Consider the following 19,747-nt stretch of genomic DNA (forward strand, 5'->3'; position numbering starts at 1 on the left):
ATATTTTTCCATTGATTTTTAGAGAGAGAGAGAAACATGGATGTGAGAGAAACCCATTGATTGGTTGCCTCATGCACATGCCCAGAACAGTGCCAGCGATGGAGTCTACAACAGAGGTACATGATCAGAATTAAACCCAGGACCTTCAGTCCATGAGCCAACATTCTATCCACAAAGCCAAACCAATAGGGAACACTCCCTAAAAATCCCAATGCTGTCCCTTTCCAACTCCTAAGGGAAATCATAAATTATCCAATACTTGGGAACTATTATCAAATTTACAAAAGTTTGTCAATCTCATGCATAAGACATAATTCTTTTGATTCCATTTTCTTTCTTCCCATTGTTAATCAATATTAGCACCTTTTCTTGATTTTTTTGTTCTTTTTCTTCTCTATAAATAATCTCTTTATTAAATTGCTCATTGTTGTATTGGATAATCTATTAGTTTTATTATCTATATAAGTGTAGATTCTTCATTGCATTCTAAAAACAAATTACTTCATTTCTAAAGTGACAGATGATATTACACACATAGTAAAAATCCCATTCATGTTCTACAAAGTGGCACAAACACTTTATTAGCAAGTACTGAAGCATTATTCCCTGTGGAAATGCAGAGTTAGTCTCCTTCCAGCCTCTGGTCATAGCATGCCCATCCATTTGTTAGAAGTACATAACCTTGGTTTAAAGACATCTTAGTTATTATACATTATGTATATATTAATATTGAATTCATGGCCAACAACTCTAGATCTCATTCTTTAAGGATGCTTATCTAACAGATACATTTTCTCCATAAAGCATAGCCAAGTGCTTTGATATTTTAGGCTGGGGGTCATTTCAAACAGTGATGTCACCAACAAACAGCACCAAAATGCCAAAAACTTGGCATAATATACCCTGAAAAAGACACTTACTGTATGAGCTTCTCTTAATTCAAATTCTGTTTGAAACTTTCAACTGTCAGAACTCAAATTTCTCCTTCTCAGTGCAAGTCCAAGAATGGCTAAGAAAACACCATGAGTATTAGTTATAGGACTACATATAAGTTTTAGTAAGTAAGCAAATTTGCAACTATAGAACTTGCAAATAAAGAGGAAGGACTGTCAGTATTTTTCTTGGTATGCTATATCTATGAGTTTTTATATGAAAATGAAATAAAGGAAGGAAATTTGGGAAGGGGCTATCTAATATTTTCTGTTTTAAAATATATTTTTTATTGATTTTCAAAAAGAGAGGAAGGCAGAGCAGGAGAGAGAGAAACATTTCCTGGCTGGCTCCTCCACACCCCTACCTGGTATTGAGCCAGAAACACTAGCACATCTGTGAATGTCTATGCCTTTCCTTAAAGGGCTTTCACTGATGAAGTCAGGACTTGAGAATTTCATTAGCTCACAGTAAAAATAAGGGACTTCAGTTACACCTGCTGTCTCCTCACAGCATCAAGTAGTTTAGCCTTTGATTGAATAACGAGGCAAGAGGTATGTGTGTTAAAAAAAAAAAAAGAAGAAGAAATGTTGCTGCCCTCATTTTTGTCCTTGTAGTTCTGCCTCACCAAGTTGGCACATCAAAAAGCTATCATAAGTTGATATTACCTTAAATTTAAGAAATATAAGAATAGGTATCCTTGTTCTATTCTAGTTTACTATGGCAAACCATCCACAGAGTAAATGCCCTGGCCATATGTATCTTTTCTAAAACAATGCATTGATAATGTTAATAAGTATTTCTGGTTACATTAGCAATAAAATGAAATTTTAGTCTCTAAGGTCACTCATTGTGATCTTGATTGATCACAGTGAGAGGTTTTGGTTTTTTGTTTTTGTTATTTTTACTTTCATATCATTCAGTACTGTGGATTTTCTATGCATGCTGAAGCAAACATTTGCTTTAGATGATTAATAAAACCCTTTAGTTAAAATCATACAAGATATCAGACTAAACTATAGAATATTGTCAGTTGAATAAGACTAAAAACATGTAGTATATGTCATTAAATTGCAACATATATTTCAGAACAATCATTTTCTATTTATTTATTTATTTATTTAGCTACTGAAAATACTACAAAATGCATCCCTAATGCATATTCTTGATTGTGGACAATTCTATTGGAAGAATTGCTAAAGATGATATAGCTGGGTTAATGGATATGTGGGAAGACCACTGGACTATCCTGAATTTAACTTTAAGTCATAAAACTCTGTTTCTTAAGAGACATTTATTTTACTTCAAAGTGAAATATTGAAACATGTAACTATTTTTTCAAATCATTGAGTGCTTATCTCACTAAACATAGAATAGCACCTCTCTTGTGTACACAAGCATTCATCATGTTTCAAGTAGGTTGTAATGTGTAACTACATATAGAATCAAATACTTCTAAATGTTTTTGGAATCTACAACTGTATACAAAACCACAGGGTATCTGGCCACTTTTCTGAGTCCTAGGAACTACTAAGGATTAATAAAATAAGAGAACTAAAATGAGTCATCATATTAATTTCAAAATACCAAACAAATCATTAATGGAATCATTTTTACTAAGTTAGCAAACAATGTGATTTTGTAAAAACAACCTCAATTTGCTGATAAATTAAACTCACCACTGCTTGCTCAAGAAGTATTAATAAAAAGAGGTCCGCTCAGGGATCAAGCTTGCCAAACATGGTTGGAGTAGCTCTCAGAATTCTCCCAGACCATGTAAGCTCTAAGCACACTCCTTGTGTTCTGGAAAGAGTGAGTTTGGCTCTTTATATGGAGTCTCTGAAGACCACATTCATTTTTTCCAGGTGATAGGATTTGAGAGCTCTCCCTAGAGCTAGTCTCTTCTAAGGGGAAGGAAGATTAGCAACACCTTTGCTAATCTCCCTAAATACACCTCTACTAACATAACCTCATCAAGTCACCACTTTGCCAACAAACCAACTCTCACACAATGTCTTCATATTTACATTTATGGACATCAAAAAGTTTTAATTTACAAACAGCTTAGATTATTTTACTAATTTTGACTTTAGCAAATGTCCAAAAACTTGGAAATATTTTACTGTGTTTATTTGGAAATATTTTAACTGTATTCTGTGTTGTAGATAGTGCTTTATTTGTTGGTATAATTTTATTTTTATTATTTTAATTCTATTAATTATTATTTTATTATTATCTCAATAGATTTTTAGAGAGAGAGTGGTAAGTAGGGTAGAGGGGGAGAGAGACCAAGAAATATGTGAGGGACAGAGAGAGAGAAAGAGAGAGAGAGAGAGAGAGAGAGAGAGAGAGAGAGAGAGAGAGAGAGAGAGAGAGAAACATCAACCTTAGGGAGACTTATTGATTGGTAGCCTCCCTTACATATGTGACCAGGGCCGGGGATAAATCCTGCAAGGCAGATGTGTGACTTTGATTGGGAATGGAACTATGGACTGATGCTCTAAATTCTGAGCCAAACCAGCTAGTGATAATTTTATATTTTAATGTAAGAGTTTAATATAAGAATACCTTGGACACTACTATTTTATTTTAATCCTCACCCAAGAATATGTTTATTGATTTTAGAGAGAGAAGAAGATAGAGAAGTGAGAGAAACATTGATGGGTGGCCTCCCCCAGGCAGAATAGGACTCCCTATTCCTTTTGATCAGAAGTTAGTATTTTCCCTTCTGTGGCTGAGGGATGTGTGTATTTTCATGCTTACTACAGATCTTTCTGAAATACCGGTCATTTATTGTTTAATATTTCATAATCAATAAGAACTGAAATGTCAAAGAATAGATTTTCCCAGAATTGGTAATAGAGACAAGTACCTCTGAGAAATGGGACTGGTAGCAGGCAAAGAAAAGTAAGAGAGATTCCCTAAAAATGGCCCAATTCTGTACCATGATTGTGAACAAAAGGATTTTGAGGAAGAATGTTCAGCTGAATGGTGATGCCACCAGCAGGATTAATTGCCTCTTCTTCCTGACAGGAGTGAGCAGGTGCAGCTGCACATGCCTCACCTCTGCAGCCACAGCTCCCTGCACATCCCATCACTGGACTGGTGGACAGGCTCAACCCCTTCCGAGGTGAGTGTCACCAGATGGGGTCCTCCAGTTTGGATATATTGTGTATGACCTTTTCCTTTTGTTTAAGTTTTATCTTACAGAGGAGAATAACCTGCTAAGCGACATGTATGGTCCTACCTAGTCATGGGGTTTTTCTATACTGTAGAAAAATGAGAGATGGGATTCAGGCCTTATTATATATTTATATATTTGAAAAGTGACTTATATAATAAGAAAAAAAATATGTGTGCAAAAGTGGCTTTCTGAGTCCTAGAAATATTACATAAAATGTCAGTTGTTCACTGAGTCATAGAAAACTGGATTTCAGTTAAAGATTTTTTGATTCACTGCAGTGAATTGATTTTTAAAATATTTTGTTTAAAATTTTTAGCAATTGGATTTATACTGCGTGTTTCAATGGATGTAATCAGAAATAATCATAAATGTGAAAAAAAGCTTAATGCAGAAACAAAGAATTTGTGAATAATAACAATGAAGTAATTTGGTGGTGGATGAAGCCATACATAAGGCAACATGGTCAACCTAAACCTGGAGGGTTAACCTATCCAGTTGATGCTTCTTCTCAAAGAACCTTGATTGCCTAATCCTGTTGGCCCTCAGCACCCAAAAGGGATTCTGTTTCTCTACCCAGATGGTCCAGATTCAGGAAGGGGTGGAGACAAAGAAAGAAAGAGTCTGCCCTTCCCATCTGTGCTGACCTTCCTTTCTGAGGAGGGATCCTTTTAGAGATTATCATTAACAATGACTTCACCTAGACATTGTTTGGCATACTCATTAGTTATCAGAGCCAAATATCAACAATTAAAAATATCAAAAAAAAAATTCTTTTGAGAACCAAATTTTTTTAAACTTAAACTTCTTCTAACACCAATTCTTCAAAATAGACTCGCCCAGGCCATGGTATTTTGTTGAAGAGCCACACTCAAGGGGCCAAAGAGTCGCGTGTGGCTCGTGAGCCCCAGTTTGCCGACCATGGGCCTAGCAGGTACATCAGAATCACCTGCTGGTCTTGTTAGAACACTGGTGGCTGAGCATCACCCACAGAGATTCTTCTCTCTCTCTCTCTCTCTCTCTCTCTCTCTCCCTCCCCCTCTCTCTTTATTTTATTTTTTTTAATTTTTAAAACAATATATTTTTTATTGATTTCAGAGAGGAAGGGAGAGGGAGAGAGAGACAGAAACATCAATGGATGAGAGAGAGTTATTAATTGGCTGCCTCCTACACGTCCCCCACTGGGGGTTGAGCCCCACAACCTGGGCCTCTCTCTTTATTGATTAAGGTATTGCATATGTATCCTTATTCCCCCATTGCCCCCCACTCATACCCTCAACCCCCTGCTGCCTGTGTCCATTAGTTAGGCTTATATGCACGCATGCAAGTTCTTTGGTTGATCACTTCCCTTTATCCACGCTGTCCCCTACCTTCCCTCTGAGGTTTGAGTGTCTGATAGATGTTTCTCTGTCTCTGAATCTATTTTTGTTAATCAATTTATGTTGTTCATTATATTCCACAAATGAGGGAGATCATGTGTTATTTATCTTTCTCTGATTGGCTTATTTTGCTTAGTACAATGTTCTACAGTTCCATCCATGCTGTTGGAAATGGTAAGAATTAAAGTCATTTAATCTCTAGAAATGTTTCTCATTCTGCATGTTTTCCAAATAGGTTAGTGCAATTGATTTCACTCCCTGGGAATTCTCTCTCTCTCTCTCTCTCTCTCTCTCTCTCTCTCTCTCTCTCTCTCTCTCTCTCTCTCTCCTCTCTCTCTCTCTAATTAAGGTATTACATATGTGTCTTTAGCCCCTTACTGCCCCCCATCCCTCCACTTATGCCCTCACTGCCCCCCCCCCCTGTTGCCTGTGTCCCTTGGTTAGGCTTATATGCATGCATACAAGTCCTTTGGTTGACCTCTCCCTCTTTACCCTCATTCCCCTACCTTACCTCTGTGTTTTGAGCATCTATTGATGTTTATCTGTCTATGGATCTGTTTTTGTACATCAATTTATGTTGTTCATTATAATCCACAAATAAGTGAGTGAGATCATGTAATATTTATCTTTCTCTGACTGACTTATTTTGCTTAGCATAATGCTCCATCTATGCTGCTGCAAATGGTAGGAGATACTTCCTTTTTACAGAAGCATAGTATTCCATTGGATTTTTATATCTTATTTTGAATTATAAGAGTTCCTTGGATGCAAATCCTTTATCATATATATGATATTTCCCCCTGTCTATGGGTTATCTTTTTGTTTTATTAAAACATTTAGGGGAAAAAACATAACCCTAGGTAGTATGGGAGAGAGGGAGAGAGAAGAGATTCTAGCTTGTCTATCCCAGAATGTCCCCTTCCACACACACAATCATTTGCATTTACACACAGCAGCTCTGCTGTGGCCAAGATTCCATAATCCTTTCCTGGTTGCTGCTGAATGGAGCAGCCAGGGGGTAAGCAACCGGCCAGGGCTGTGACCTGATTTGTGGTCCAGAATTACAGCATTGTCATCTGCCACTCATCTCATCTAAAGTTTAGGGTTCACCCAATCCAACCTGAGGATGGACAGACCACCTGGAGATTGCTGAGAAGAGGTTAGGGTTCTGGAACTATCTATGGCTGGACAGTTATTATGGTTGTTATTTGCAAGTAGTATGTAAATAATATTTCAGTTTAAAAATGCTGATTTGGCCCTGACTAGTTTGGCTCAGTGGATAGAGCATCAGCCTGCGGACTCGGGGGTCCCAGGTTTGATTCCAGTCAAGGGCATGTACCTTGGTTGCGGGCACATCCCCAGTGGGGGTGTGCAAGAGGCAGCTGATCAATGTTTCTCTCTCATTGATATTTCTAACTCTCTATCCCTTTCCCTTCCTCTCTGTAAAAAAAATCAATAAAATATATTTTTTTAAATGCTGATCTGTATCATTCTATATATTTAGTTCTTGTGGAATAAAGTTAACTTCTTTTCTAGATATCTAAGAAGATTGATAATACTTCAAGTTGGTTTTTTTTTTCTTTTTACATAAAAACTATACTTCTCAAAAATTGATTAGAATTTATTGGTGAAAGATTGTTGTTTAGCCCCGTAACAAGAATTGATTTCTGCATTATTTTTTATTTCATAATTTAATTTACATATATAAATTTCCGTCACTGTTTTTTGTTACCTTCGCAAAATGTAAATCATATTGTTTAATTTAGCTTTGTTTCTTTTCCTTTTTTGGAAAAATATTTGATTATATATACAAGTCACTCTATCTAGAAAATATTTAGTATATAAAGATGGAGTTAGTCCCTGGTTTCCTTCATCTCTGAAACCTGGATCAAAGGAAAGAACTGTGGTCCAAGGCAAGTGGCAGCCAAGTTCAAGAGATTACACTGTCCCAGCTTCCAGTAATTACCCACTAGAGGGATCCCTGCTCCAACAAATCTAGTCAGGGTCTAAATGGGGAACAGCGCCCTCTGCTGACCTTGGAGCAAACCAGATAAACCCCATTCCCTGAAGCTGTCCTGCAGGGCAGGTACCTGTAGGTGGGGCCAGAGGAACAGAGAACCCAACTCTCCTAGAGACAACACCTGAGACACTAGCTCCTGGGACTTGTGAGAGGAAACAGCTCCCATTGCCCAAGGACTGGCTCTAGAGGGGCTGAGGAAAACCCTTAGGCTCCACTAGCCCTGGAAAGTTCCAGGAGCAGCCATGGCCCGGGGACAGGGCCGGGCTCTATGGAGTAAATGAGAGGTTGTCCAGGAGCTTACAAAATGCCAGGTGTAGAAGGGACTGGTGGTGCCAAGGAATCCTGAGGATCCTTAACAGACTGCACTCATTACCAAAGGTTAAATACAAAAAGAGAATCTAAAAAGCAGCAAGGGAAAAGCAGTTACTTACCTGCCAGGGAGTGCCCACAGGGCTGTAAGCTGATTTCTCAACAGAAAATTTGCAGGCAAAAAAAAAAAAAAATTGCAGGCCTGAAGGGAGTGGCAAGAAATATTCAAAATGAAATGAAAAACAACGACCTGCTACCAAGAATACTCTTCCCAGCAAATCTATCATTTAGAATTTAAGGTCAGATAAACAGCTTCACAGAAAAGAAAAAGCTAAAGGAGTTCATGGTCATGGAATCAGAATTACATAAATGTTGCAGGGTCTTCGAAGAAGAAGAGGGAGAACAAGAAGAAAAAAGATAAAAAATATGAACAATAAGCACCTCAAGAGTGATATAATTTATTGATATTTCATATACAAATGAAAATAAAATGGTAACAATTATAATACAATTTCATCTCTGTACATTAATTAGGAAGTTTGGAACTTAAAATTCATAAATAAATATTACTGTATATCAGCTTAAGGACTCCATTACCCATACAAATGAATCCTAGTTGTATTCTAAGAGTTGTCCCTATACAGAAAAATTACTTAGTCTGAAAAAAAGTATAAAACAACAATAAATACATATCTATCAACAATTGAACCTAAAAAAAAAAAAAAAAAAAAAAGGCAAAAAGAAATCTAATAAGCTAAATGAACTAATGAATAGAACAGAACCACAAGCATGGAAACATAAAATAGACTGAGGAATCTCAGAGGGAGGGGGGATCAGAGGTAGGTGGAGATTAAATAATTCATATGCATTACCTATGGACACAGACAAAAGAGTGATGAATGCCTCAGGCAGGGCAGAAACTGGGTGGAGCTGGACAATGAGGGGGTGGGGAAAGGGGAGACATCTGTAACATTCTCAACAATCCAGATGCTAACAAAAGAGATAGTGCCTCAGAATGGAGGTGGTACAAGTGTTTGCAGAGAAACTGGATTTGCTTTTGCAGAGTCTGTGGGGACCCCTGGAGGCTCAGGGCTATTGGGCCTGACTCAAGGATGCAAGGCTTACAGAGGCAGAGGATCCCTGGGTCCAGACCAGAACTTCAGGGACTTCTGGAGCTCCAGTGGGGCCGCCTGGCTCTGCTGATGCTCTCCTGTGACAGCCCAGCGTGCTTTTCCCTGAGTTGGCTCCTGCTCATCAGTAAGGCCCCAGAGTCCTCCTTAAGTTAGGGGGTCTGAGCAGGCCAGAAGACCCAAGACTGAGTAGCAAGGGAGTGCAAGGTGGCACCAGGGTCCTTTCTCCCTGGGCTCTGAACCCGCACAGAGCAGCCTGTCATTTGGAGAGGATGGGGCCAAGAAGAGCTAGTGACCCTCTGCCTTTGGTTGAAAGAGTAGCTACAAGCAAAGAAGGGGAGAGTCAAAGTGCTGTGAGGGGGAAAAGGGTGGTATCCACATTTCGCAGGAAGGAAGAAATCAACCTAGTTTTTGTTTGTTGTTTTGCTTCTGAATCAACTGTGAAAGAGGCATTTATTAAGCACAAAATCCTCTGATTGTAATTTTATTCCAGTTTATCATTTACTATGAGGAAATGGCTAAGTGAACAGATTCTTATTTTAACCAATGCCACCTTATTGTAAAAGAAAATTCAGAATTTTAATCTGTATTTGTCCAACATTTGTACTTCCCTGCCTCTTTCTGATTACCCTTCCTGGTCCTTCCTCCCTGCTAAGACTGAGTGTGGCCAGGATGTGACTTTCATCTCTGTATCCCGTGCAACTAGGACAAGGCTCACAGAGCAGTAGATACTGAAAATGTATGCTTTAAAAGCATGATTCACCAGCAGAGGTGTGAAAAGTGTCAGTGTTGTTATTATTTTCTCATACTGTAATTGTACAATTTTAAAACACATACCGCAATATTTTACTAAGACATCAAGAAATAACATAAACTCTCAAGTCCTGACTGCTTCCATATATGAATACAAGTGCACCTTAGCCAGTTTGGCTCAGTGGACAGAATATTGGCCTATAGACCAAAGGGTCCCAGATTCCATTCTGGTCATGGGTTCTTTTTTTTTTTCTTTTTTTAATATATTTTTATTGATTTTGTACAGAGACGAAGGGAGAGAGATAGAGAGTCAGAAACATCGATGAGAGAGAGTCATCGATCAGCTGCCTCCTGCACACCCTCCACCGGGGATATGCCCGCAACCAAGGTACATGCCCTTGACCGGAATCAAACCCGGGACCTTTCAGTCCCCAAGCCGACACTCTATCCATTGAGCCAAACCGGTTTCGGCATGGTCATGGGTTCTAGGCTCCTCCCTGGCTGGGTCCTGGTTGAGACTCCTGAAGGAGGCAACCAATCGATGTGCTTCTCTCACATAGATTGTTTCTCTCTGTCTTTCTCTCTCTCTTCCCGTCTTTCTAAAAACAATCAATGGAAAAAAATATCTTTAGGCGAGGATTAAAAAAAAAGAATACAATTGTTTATGCAATGCTAATGTCCACAAGAACAAGAACAAAAAACAAAAACAGCCAGAAATGTTTAGAAAAAATATATAATGAGTTGGCACTGGCTTTAAACACACTTTAATGTCACTAAATCAAAATAATGAGGCAGTGTGGTACCAGCACATGAATTCTCAGACAGATCAGTGGAATAAAATAGTTATACATATACACACATACACATACAGGTACGCAGTGTCATACAGAGAAATTTGCGGTAAAGCCCTAGTCAGTTTGGTTTAGTTGCTAGAGTGTCAGCCCATGGACTGAAGGTTTGCAGGATTCGTTCTGGTCAAGTGCACATACTTGATTATAGGCTTGATCCCTGGCCTCTGATAGCACACACCGGGGAGACAACCAATCCGTGTGTCACTTTTACATAAATGTTTCCCTCCCTTCTACTCTCTTTAAAAATCAATGGAAAAATATCCTTGAGTGAGGATTTAAAAAAAAAAAAAAAGATAAAGGGGGTAGGTGGGGGTGGATGTGATTCATTTGCACATAGAGCATTAGGGAGGGTTTGGGACAAAAACCGGAATAAAACCAGACAGTGCCTGGAAAATTGGTGCCAGAGTCAAAGGGGACTGACTTTAATGAGCACCCAATTGAAATGAAAGGGAGAAGTTCACAAAATTTAATTTCCAATTTTTGAAACCGGTAAGAAAAGTCTAAGATATGAATATACGTACAGAAATTGTGCTGCCCGCAAGCCCCATCCCCTCACAAGACAGGGATGACCAATAATTTACTTCAGAGAGAAGGGAGACAGATATCAGGGGCATGACAACTTATTTTTCCCAACTTTACAAACCAATCTAAATAATAATTTTGTGCACAATAGCAACTGTGGTAAGAAAAAAAAAATTAAAAAACATTTTGTATTTTTTCTTTTTTAAAATATATTTTTATTGATTTCAGAGAGGAAGGGAGACAGAAACATCAAGGATGAGAGAGAATCCTTGATTGGCTGCCTCCTGCATGCCCCTTACTGGGGATCAAGTCCACAACCAGGCATGTTCCCATGACTGGAATCCAACACAGGACCCTTCAGTCTGCAGGCCAACACTCTATCCACTGAGCCAACTGGCTAAGGCCCCAAAATTTTTCTTAAAGGCAACTCTCCTACCTCCAGTCAATCCAATCTTCTCCACCCCAGTTCCAATGCAAGAGTCCTGATAGACAGTTTCACAGAGAAAAAGCACAGGTCACTGGCTCAGGGGAGTCCCTATTGCCTCAATCGAATAGAAGTGGAGAGTAAAATTTCTCACCTCAGAAAACTCAATCCAATCCATTGTGCCCTCCAGAGCCTGATTATCTCATTATTTATTTCAAGAGCATTAATTCCATGGAATTTCTCTGGAGGGTAGATTTTGGGTATAGAAGAAAGTCAAATGTCCTACACAAGATCTCTTCTTTCCAACTAGACCTAATTTCTTTTCTTTAGGGAAGGAGAGGCAGATGAAAATGAAAAGGGACAGAGAGAAAAGTCCCTTAATTTGTTGCCAGTGCCAAGGACTATGGTTGGGAAGTTCTCGATCTCACCATTTAGAAGTGAATAAAGCTCAGTTGGAGAGAGTCAGAGGCTGGAGTTGCTGTTCTCACGTTCTACATCTACATTTTCACTGCTGGGGTCTGAGGATGCACTGCTGAAGTCTGAGGACGCACTGCCAGAGTCTGAGGATGCACTGCCAGAGTCTGAGGATGCACTGCCTTTTGCCTTTCCCCATCTTCCTTATTTTAATCAGATTCCTGTGAAGTCTCTGATGACTCCATCTCTGGAGCCTGCAGCTCTTGCACCTCCTGTGCAAGCCCTTCTTGCAGAGTCCTTGCTGATGGAGACTGCACATGCGTCCTGATGATCTTGGGGTCCAGACCTCCAGGCCTGATCATCTTCTTAGGCTTCCCAGAGCTTCTGTTTGTAAAGGCAGCATACCCTTCAGGAGACAGAGTCTTGAGCCATTTATCCAGGTCCACCTTGTACTGTTTCTGCAGCTCCTCAGCCTGCTGCTCATAAAGCTCCCTCTGGTCCATTGGGACACGATGCCAGCGTCTGCCAATCTCCACCATGCGCTGCCTTGGGTGCAGGCCTTGCAGCTCCTCACTGGACCATAAATCCTGCTGAAACTTCTGGTATGCATTCATGGGGGGCTTCTCAGGTTCTCCAGGGAATCTTATGTCCACCCAAAGATCATTTTCCTGGGAAGACTTCAGTTCTTTTTCATCTTCCTTAAACTTCTTGGGGGCTCTACTTCGGCTCCCTTTGGGGACAACAGAGGCCTTGGAGTTCTGCTCAGGCTCAGGGTGGTCTTTCCTGAACTGAGCCAGTTTCTCCTGAAACTCCTGTTTCTCCTTCTGAAAATCTTCCATATATTTCAGCTTCATCTCCTCTGGGAGCGCCTTGTATTTCTCAGACATGACCTTGGTCAGGTCCTGGTTGTTGAGTTTGGGGTGCATTCGGGAATACTCAGGCCGCTTCTCCTTAAGGAATCGGAGGTAAGCAGTCAGGGGCTTCTTGGGCATGTCTGGATGCTTCTTGAGTTTTTTGCTTTGGTAAGAATTTTTAACATGTTCCTTAGCTTCCAGGACTAATTCTGTCAGAGTCCGATACTTCCTTATCTTCCTAGAAATTTCTAACCACTTGAGTTTGCACATTTCTCCAGAAAAATCTTTAAAAGCTACTCTTTCCCAGTCCATATGTGCCTGGGCTATTTTGAATGTGTGGTTGTCACTGGGTGGAAGGTTATTCTCCATTCTTTCCAGCAGCTGTGCAATGTCTTCTTCACACCAGCTATCTTGGCTATTAGACAATGCCATCTCTAAATCTTTGGGTCACTTGTATGGTCCTAGCTGTTTAAATACCTCAGCAAGATCTCAAACTTCTTTGTTCTCAATCCCCTGGTGAATTATCTCCAAATGTGTGATTTTATGTTTCTGTGGAGATAGAAAAGTAACTCTTCAATGCAATAAATGAGATTATCACATGCCACTTAGGCTATGCTCCTTCTATAATTTAATTTACAAATGAAAACTGATTCACCCCTGGAAATGAAATTAAGATGAACTTTAAAATGCTTCATTTGTAATATTAAACATCCTCAAGCTCAAAAAAATAAAAAATAAGAGAAAGGCAGAAAGGGAAAAAGAAGAAAAAAATAATATTCCTCTCAAGTTCCATCCTAGCATGCCTTTCTATTTGTCTTACCACATCTTGTCTTAATTACAAGTGAACCAAACAAATAACAATTTACTCAACAGGCATAGGATAAAAGAAAGGATGGAGGAGGTAAAAATATTAAAATGAAAGAAAAATACCTAAAATGGAAAGGACTTTAAAACAGTAAAATACAAATATATTAGAATGGCCAAAATTCACCTGTGTAACCTAACCACCCATTGGTCATTTAGATATCTTGGTTATGTTATCAGATAAATTGTCTTGGCATAATAGTGTTTATGTCTTTTTTAAATTTTTCTTTTATTTTTTAAATATGTTTTTATTGACTTATTAGAGGAAAGGAGAGAGAGGGAGGGAGGGAGAGAGAGAGAGAGAGAGAGAGAGAGAGAGAGAGAGAGAGAGAGAGAAACATCAATGAGAGAAAATCAGTGATTGGCTGTCTCCTGCATGCCCCCTACTGAGGATTGATCCTGCAACCTGGGCATGTGCCCTTGATAGAAATCAAAACTATGACCCTTCATTTTGCAGGCCAACAATCCATGCATTGAGCCAAACCAGCTAGGGCACCCTTATTTTTCTTAATAGAACCAAAGCCCAAACCTAGCAATGCTGGCAATTCATATATGTCAAAAAGAAACCATAGAGACCTTCCTTTAAGTTAATAGAAATATAACCAATTTCATTATAAATGGGGAATTCTTACTAGAATTATCTTTAAAGTCAGAGATAAGAACAAGGATAGTCATTGGCACTGCTGTATAATAGTCTTAACTGTCATAATTTATAAAAATGATGGGTGAGGAGATGAGAAAAGAATACAAATGAAATGATTGTAAATAAAAATATAATACTGTTCATGTTAGAATATCTGTAGGGGATGACTATATTACAGAAAAAAACAAAAACTATACTAACAAATCTTGGGGACAAAAATCAGGAAAGAGGTAGGAAAAATGTATTTAAGATTAAAAGACATTTTGAAAGCCCTGCCTGGTGTTTTCAGTGTTTCCAGCATCAGCCCACTAAGCAAGCATCTCAAGTTTGATTCCCTTAAGGACAAATAACTGAGTTTTGGTTATCTCCCCATCCCTGATCAGGAAGCATGAAGCAACCAGTCAATGTGTCCCTCTCACATCAATGTTTCTCTCTCTCCCCTTCTCTTGACCTCCCTTCTATACTCTCTGAAAATTAATAGAAAATTTTGTCTTCAAGTTAGGATTTAAAATTATTAGATTATAAATTTATTCTTAGAAGTGTAAAAGTTAATTAATTAAAAAAATAAAAAAAAAGAGATTGAAAAACCCGATGAACAATAATAGCTGTTCATTGTAGTAGAGTCGGCGATATGGGAGGGGAGTGGACTGACTGTTCTCAGGGAAAGGGAGGGAGGAAGAGACTGAACATAAACTGTGCACCTATAGATGAGAACAATGGGGGGTGGGGAGGGGGCAGAGGGTGGGGTGGAGAGGGGAAGAAATGAGGAACCTTTGTAATAATATGAACAATAAAGATTGATTTTTTTAAAATAATAATAATAAATAAATAAAAATAAAAAATCAATAAAAATATATATTTTTAAAAAATAAAATAAAATAAAAAAATACTTTTTGAAAGCTACAAAATCCTGAGTATCCTGGCACCAGTATAACACATTCCACTTTTGTTTCTTGTTCTTTCAAGATTCAGGGCTCTTTTCAGTCACTTGAACTTACTACTCCTCACTTCAGGATCCATACCTAAAGATACCCTGATTTCCCTCAAGCTGTCTTCAAATGCCACTTCCTTATCCTAGCCTAAGTTTACATTTCACTATACCCCTCCCCTTTTTTCTCTTCATAGGATTAACCCAGATTGTAACTAAAATTCCTGGAGCTAGTATTTCAGGGCTTTGCTCCATGACTATAGCCTTCATGAGGATAGGAATGATGTCTGTTTTGATCATGGCTGTTGCTTGGTACCTAGCACACGCTGTAAATAAATAAGCAATAAAATACAGTCAAACCTTGTCCCCCATCTCAAACAGTTTGTTTCTCAACCAAGATGTTCATAGAAAAAAATGTCTTGGATGCATATAAGTACAGCCAATGGACACAAAACTCTGGGGAGGGAGGGTATGTATGGGGGGGGGAGAGCAATGTTAAAATATGTACACAGATAATAATTTAATTAAAAAAAAGAAAAAAGAAAAAAATGTCTTGGTTGTGGAACCAAAACTTCTGTTTTCAAAGGGACAAATCTTTCATGCTGATACCCCAAAGTGACAAAGTGTCTCTCAGGCAACAAACAAAGGAGAGAATGCTTTTGTTGTTGGCCAAAATCTATAATTAGCACAATTTTAAAACATAAAGAGGCCATCAAGAGTGCTAATGTTGCCCCGGATGGTTTGGCTCAGTGGATTCTATACCAGTTAAGGGCAAATGCCAGGGTTTGGGGCTCAATCTCTGGAGGGGGCATGCAGGAGGCAGCTAGTCAATGATTCTCCTACTGATTTTCCATCCCTCCCTCTCTCTTTCTCTCTAAAATAAATTTAAAATTTTTTTAAAAAATAAAGATAAAAGGAAAGAGTGCTAATGTTGCTAAGGGTGTGAAAGTACTCATAGAACAACCACAGACAACCACAAGCACATGCCCTTCCTTTCCAGCTTTCTCTAGACTTTCTGCGTATCTTTTCATAAAGGTATTTCCTAATTTTCTTAACTATACACAAACAAACAAAATCACGATGACTTTAAGGTCCCTCTTTAAAACAAGGGCATACTCACAGATTTCAGATTCCCCCAAAGGTTACAAGGTTTAGAAGTCTCAAAGATCAATCTGTATCACGTGACTGGAGTGATGTGCCAAAGTTGTTAAAGTTTTGCCTTCAAAATGACAAAAGCTGCCCTAGCTGGTTTGGGTCAGTGAATAGAGCTTCTTCCTGAGGTTTGATTTCAGCCAAGGGCACCTACCTTGGTTGCAGGCTCCTCCCCAGCCCTGGTCCTGGTCTGGGCTCCTGCAGGAGGCAACCAATGGATGTGTTTCTCTCACATCAAAATTTCTCTCTGTCTTTCTCATTTTCACTCTCTCTAAGAAATCAATTGAAAAATATACTCAGGTGAGGATTTAAAAAAATAATAATAACAGCCTCCCATGTAAAACTCAGTAAGTCCTCAAAGTGTCTACAGTTCCCAGTTCAACTCCTGGTCAAGGGCACATACCTGGGTTCCAGATTCAATCATTGGACGTGGTCCCTCCGGGAATGTGCAGGAGGCAGAAAGTATCCAAAGATGTCTCTAGCTCTCTTCTCGTCTTCCTCCTTCCCTCTCCCCCCACCCTTCCTTACTCCCTCTCCCCCACCCTTATTCCCTCCCTTTCCCCTGCTTTTCCTCCCTCTCTCTCCCCTCCCTTTCCTCCCTCCCTATCCCCAGCCCTTCCACTCTCTCTAAAAATCAATGGAAAAAAATACCTTGGCTGAGGATTACCAACAACAACAAAAAGACAAAATCCAGGATTACCAACAACAACAAAAAGACAAAATGTCAAAGAAAGCACTCTTCCATAACAGATTAAGATTAAAAAAAAATTAAAAAATTAAAAAAAAAAACTCAGAGAACATAATTTCACGTTTTCAAAGACATTTGTTAGAATCGCTAATTGATAAAACAATCCTTTCTATCTTTTAGTAAGTTACAAATAAAAGTCATGCCCAGCAGTATGGTTCAGAGGTTGAGTGTTGTCCCAGGGGGTCCCTAAATTTGACTCCTGTGTTGCAGACTTAATTCCCAGTATGGGGCATGTAGGAGGCAGATGACTGATGTTTCTCATCAATGTTTCTATATCTCTCTCCCTGTCTCTGAAATCAATAAAAACTTATTTAAATTTAAAAAGTAAAATTAAATTAAACCCATGGTGTATAGAAATTTAGATAGAAAGACAGCCTATGAGATCTGGTTTGTTGTGAAATCAGTGATTTCTTGATCAGATTATGTGTATAAAGGTATATTTAGGGAGATTTAAAAAGGTGTGAAATTAATTCTATTTAAAATCTTATGAAATATAATCCTTAGAAAAAGTGGGTGTGGCCTTTAGAGACTCTATAGCATCAGCCCTAGTCTCTCTAGTTCAATTCTGCTCAAGAGCATGTGTCTCAGCTGCAGGCTCAGTCCTCCAGACCTGAATATCTCACTGCGATGTTTTTCTCCCTCCCTAACCTCTCCCCGCTTCTTTTCATTCTCTCTAAAAGTCAATGGGAAAAATGTCCTCAGGTAGGAGGAACAAAACGTCTGAAATATAATCCTTAATAAAAAATAGGTGTGACCTGTAGAGACACAATATAAAGACACTCAGGGAGCCCAACACTGAGTCTTCTCCAGAACAGAGTGTCTGGAGAACTCACCTGTTGGGAAGACTTCTGGAAGAGACTGCCACCACACAGAAAGTCTTGATCCCTGAGCTGATCTCTTCCTATTTTTCTTGCTACGGAAAGCCCTGGAGACCCTGGATCTGCTCCTTAGGTGAGCGCACAATTGGCCATATTGGGGTTTCTGTAACTTTCCTAAAGAACAACGAAAGAATTCCTAATTTCAATTAATCACCAAACTAAGTTTGTTTCTATCAAGTAATGTAGTTTGCCATCTTAGTGAAAATTATTCCATGTTTGTTTGGCATCCTGTTTTGGTAAGTGTATTGGAATGAATATTAACTTTTGTTATCTTATATATTACTTACTTGTTCCTATGGTTCATAAGGATTTAGAAAGTAGTGCCCAGGTATCTTGTGGATTAATACATGGCATAGATTTAAAAACATGTTTTAGGAATATTTGATTCTATATGCATTACACATTACAGTCTCCTCTGTATACAGTGAGAGGTATAAGTTACAATACATATAACTAGATAACACATTCAGTGATTTAAGGAGAATATTGTTTTAAAGTTAAATAAATGTCTGAAGAAACATGAGCTTTCTGACTTACATTTTAAAGAATGTAGGTCATGATTGGGCCTAAAGAAAGTGACACTGGGCATATAAGAAATATGAAGAGTTTGGGGAGTTTGGGGGCCATCTATATAACTAATAAGGACATGAGGACCCAGTTTTAAGTGAAATGCATTTTTAAAAGCTTGCTTTAATGTTTGGTACTGATTATTATTATTTTAAATATGTTTTTATTGATTTCAAATAGGAAGAGAGAGTGAGAAAGAGATAGAAATATCAATGATGAGAGGGAATCATTGATGGGCTGCCTCCTGCACACCCTCTACTGGGGATCAAGTCCATAACCTGAGCATGTGCCATTGACTAGAATTGAACCTGGGACCCTTCAGTCAACAGGCCAAGGCTCTTACCTACAGATCCAATCAAGCTAGGGTAGTGCTAATTATTATTAGTAGTAGCAGGAAAAATGGCAAAGGTGATAGCCTCAATTCAGCAACCTCGGTTCTTGAGTTCTGGCTAAGAGAAGAATTAGGAGGCAAGATTTAAACTATATTGCGGAAACTGGTTTGGCTCAGTGGATAGAGAGTCAGCCTGCGGACTGAAAGGTCCCAGGTTTGATTCTGGTCAAGAGCATATACCTTGGTTGCGGGCACGTCCCCAGTAGGGGGTGTGCAAGAGGCAGCTGATCAATGATTCTTTCTCATTGATGTTTTTAACTCTCTATCCCTCTCTCGTCCTCTTTGTAAAATATCAATAAAATATATATTTTTTAAAAGATTTAAGCTATAAGAGAAAGTTTATTTAGAAATTCACAGTGGTAGACAAAATGAACCATAAAAGAATTGGGCTCAGAAAACATATTACTTAAAAAAAAGAAAAGAAGAGCCGAAACTGGTTTGGCTCAGCGGTAGAGCGTCGGTCTGTGGACTGAAAGGTCCCGGGTTCGATTCCGGTCAAGGGCATGTACATTGGTTGCGGGCACAACCCCGGTGGGGGGTGTGCAAGAGGCAGCTGGTCGATGTTTCTCTCTCATTGACGTTTCTAGCTCTCTATCTCTCTCCCTTCCTCTCTGTAAAAAATCAATAAAATATATATATAAAATTAAAAAAAAGAAAAAAAAAAAGAAAAGAAGAGTCCTTTGACATTAGTGGGGAGGGTTGGGGGAGGCACCTTAGGAAATGAAAGAGGAGTAGAGGTTTGGGCTTACTCCAAAGGGGGAAGGTGAAGAGGGGGTTATAGAGAGGGAAAGAAAAAGAAAGAGCAGTCT

General features: G+C 38.9%; 1 protein-coding gene across 1 annotated transcript; it reads right to left on the minus strand.

Moving 5' to 3' along the window:
- Positions 1 to 12,122: 12,122 nt before the first annotated feature.
- Positions 12,123 to 13,199, minus strand: LOC311627636 (upstream-binding factor 1-like protein 1; the record flags this gene model as incomplete). The annotated part of the gene is made up of 1 exon (XM_084894130.1): positions 12,123 to 13,199. The coding sequence occupies one exon, from the start codon at positions 13,197 to 13,199 to the stop codon at positions 12,123 to 12,125; it is 1,077 nt and encodes a 358-aa protein (XP_084750256.1).
- Between the last annotated feature and the right edge of the window lie 6,548 nt (positions 13,200 to 19,747).

The sequence above is a fragment of the Pipistrellus hanaki genome (genome assembly GCF_964339955.1).
Source record: "Pipistrellus hanaki genome assembly, chromosome: 9".
Taxonomy (NCBI): domain Eukaryota; kingdom Metazoa; phylum Chordata; class Mammalia; order Chiroptera; family Vespertilionidae; genus Pipistrellus; species Pipistrellus hanaki.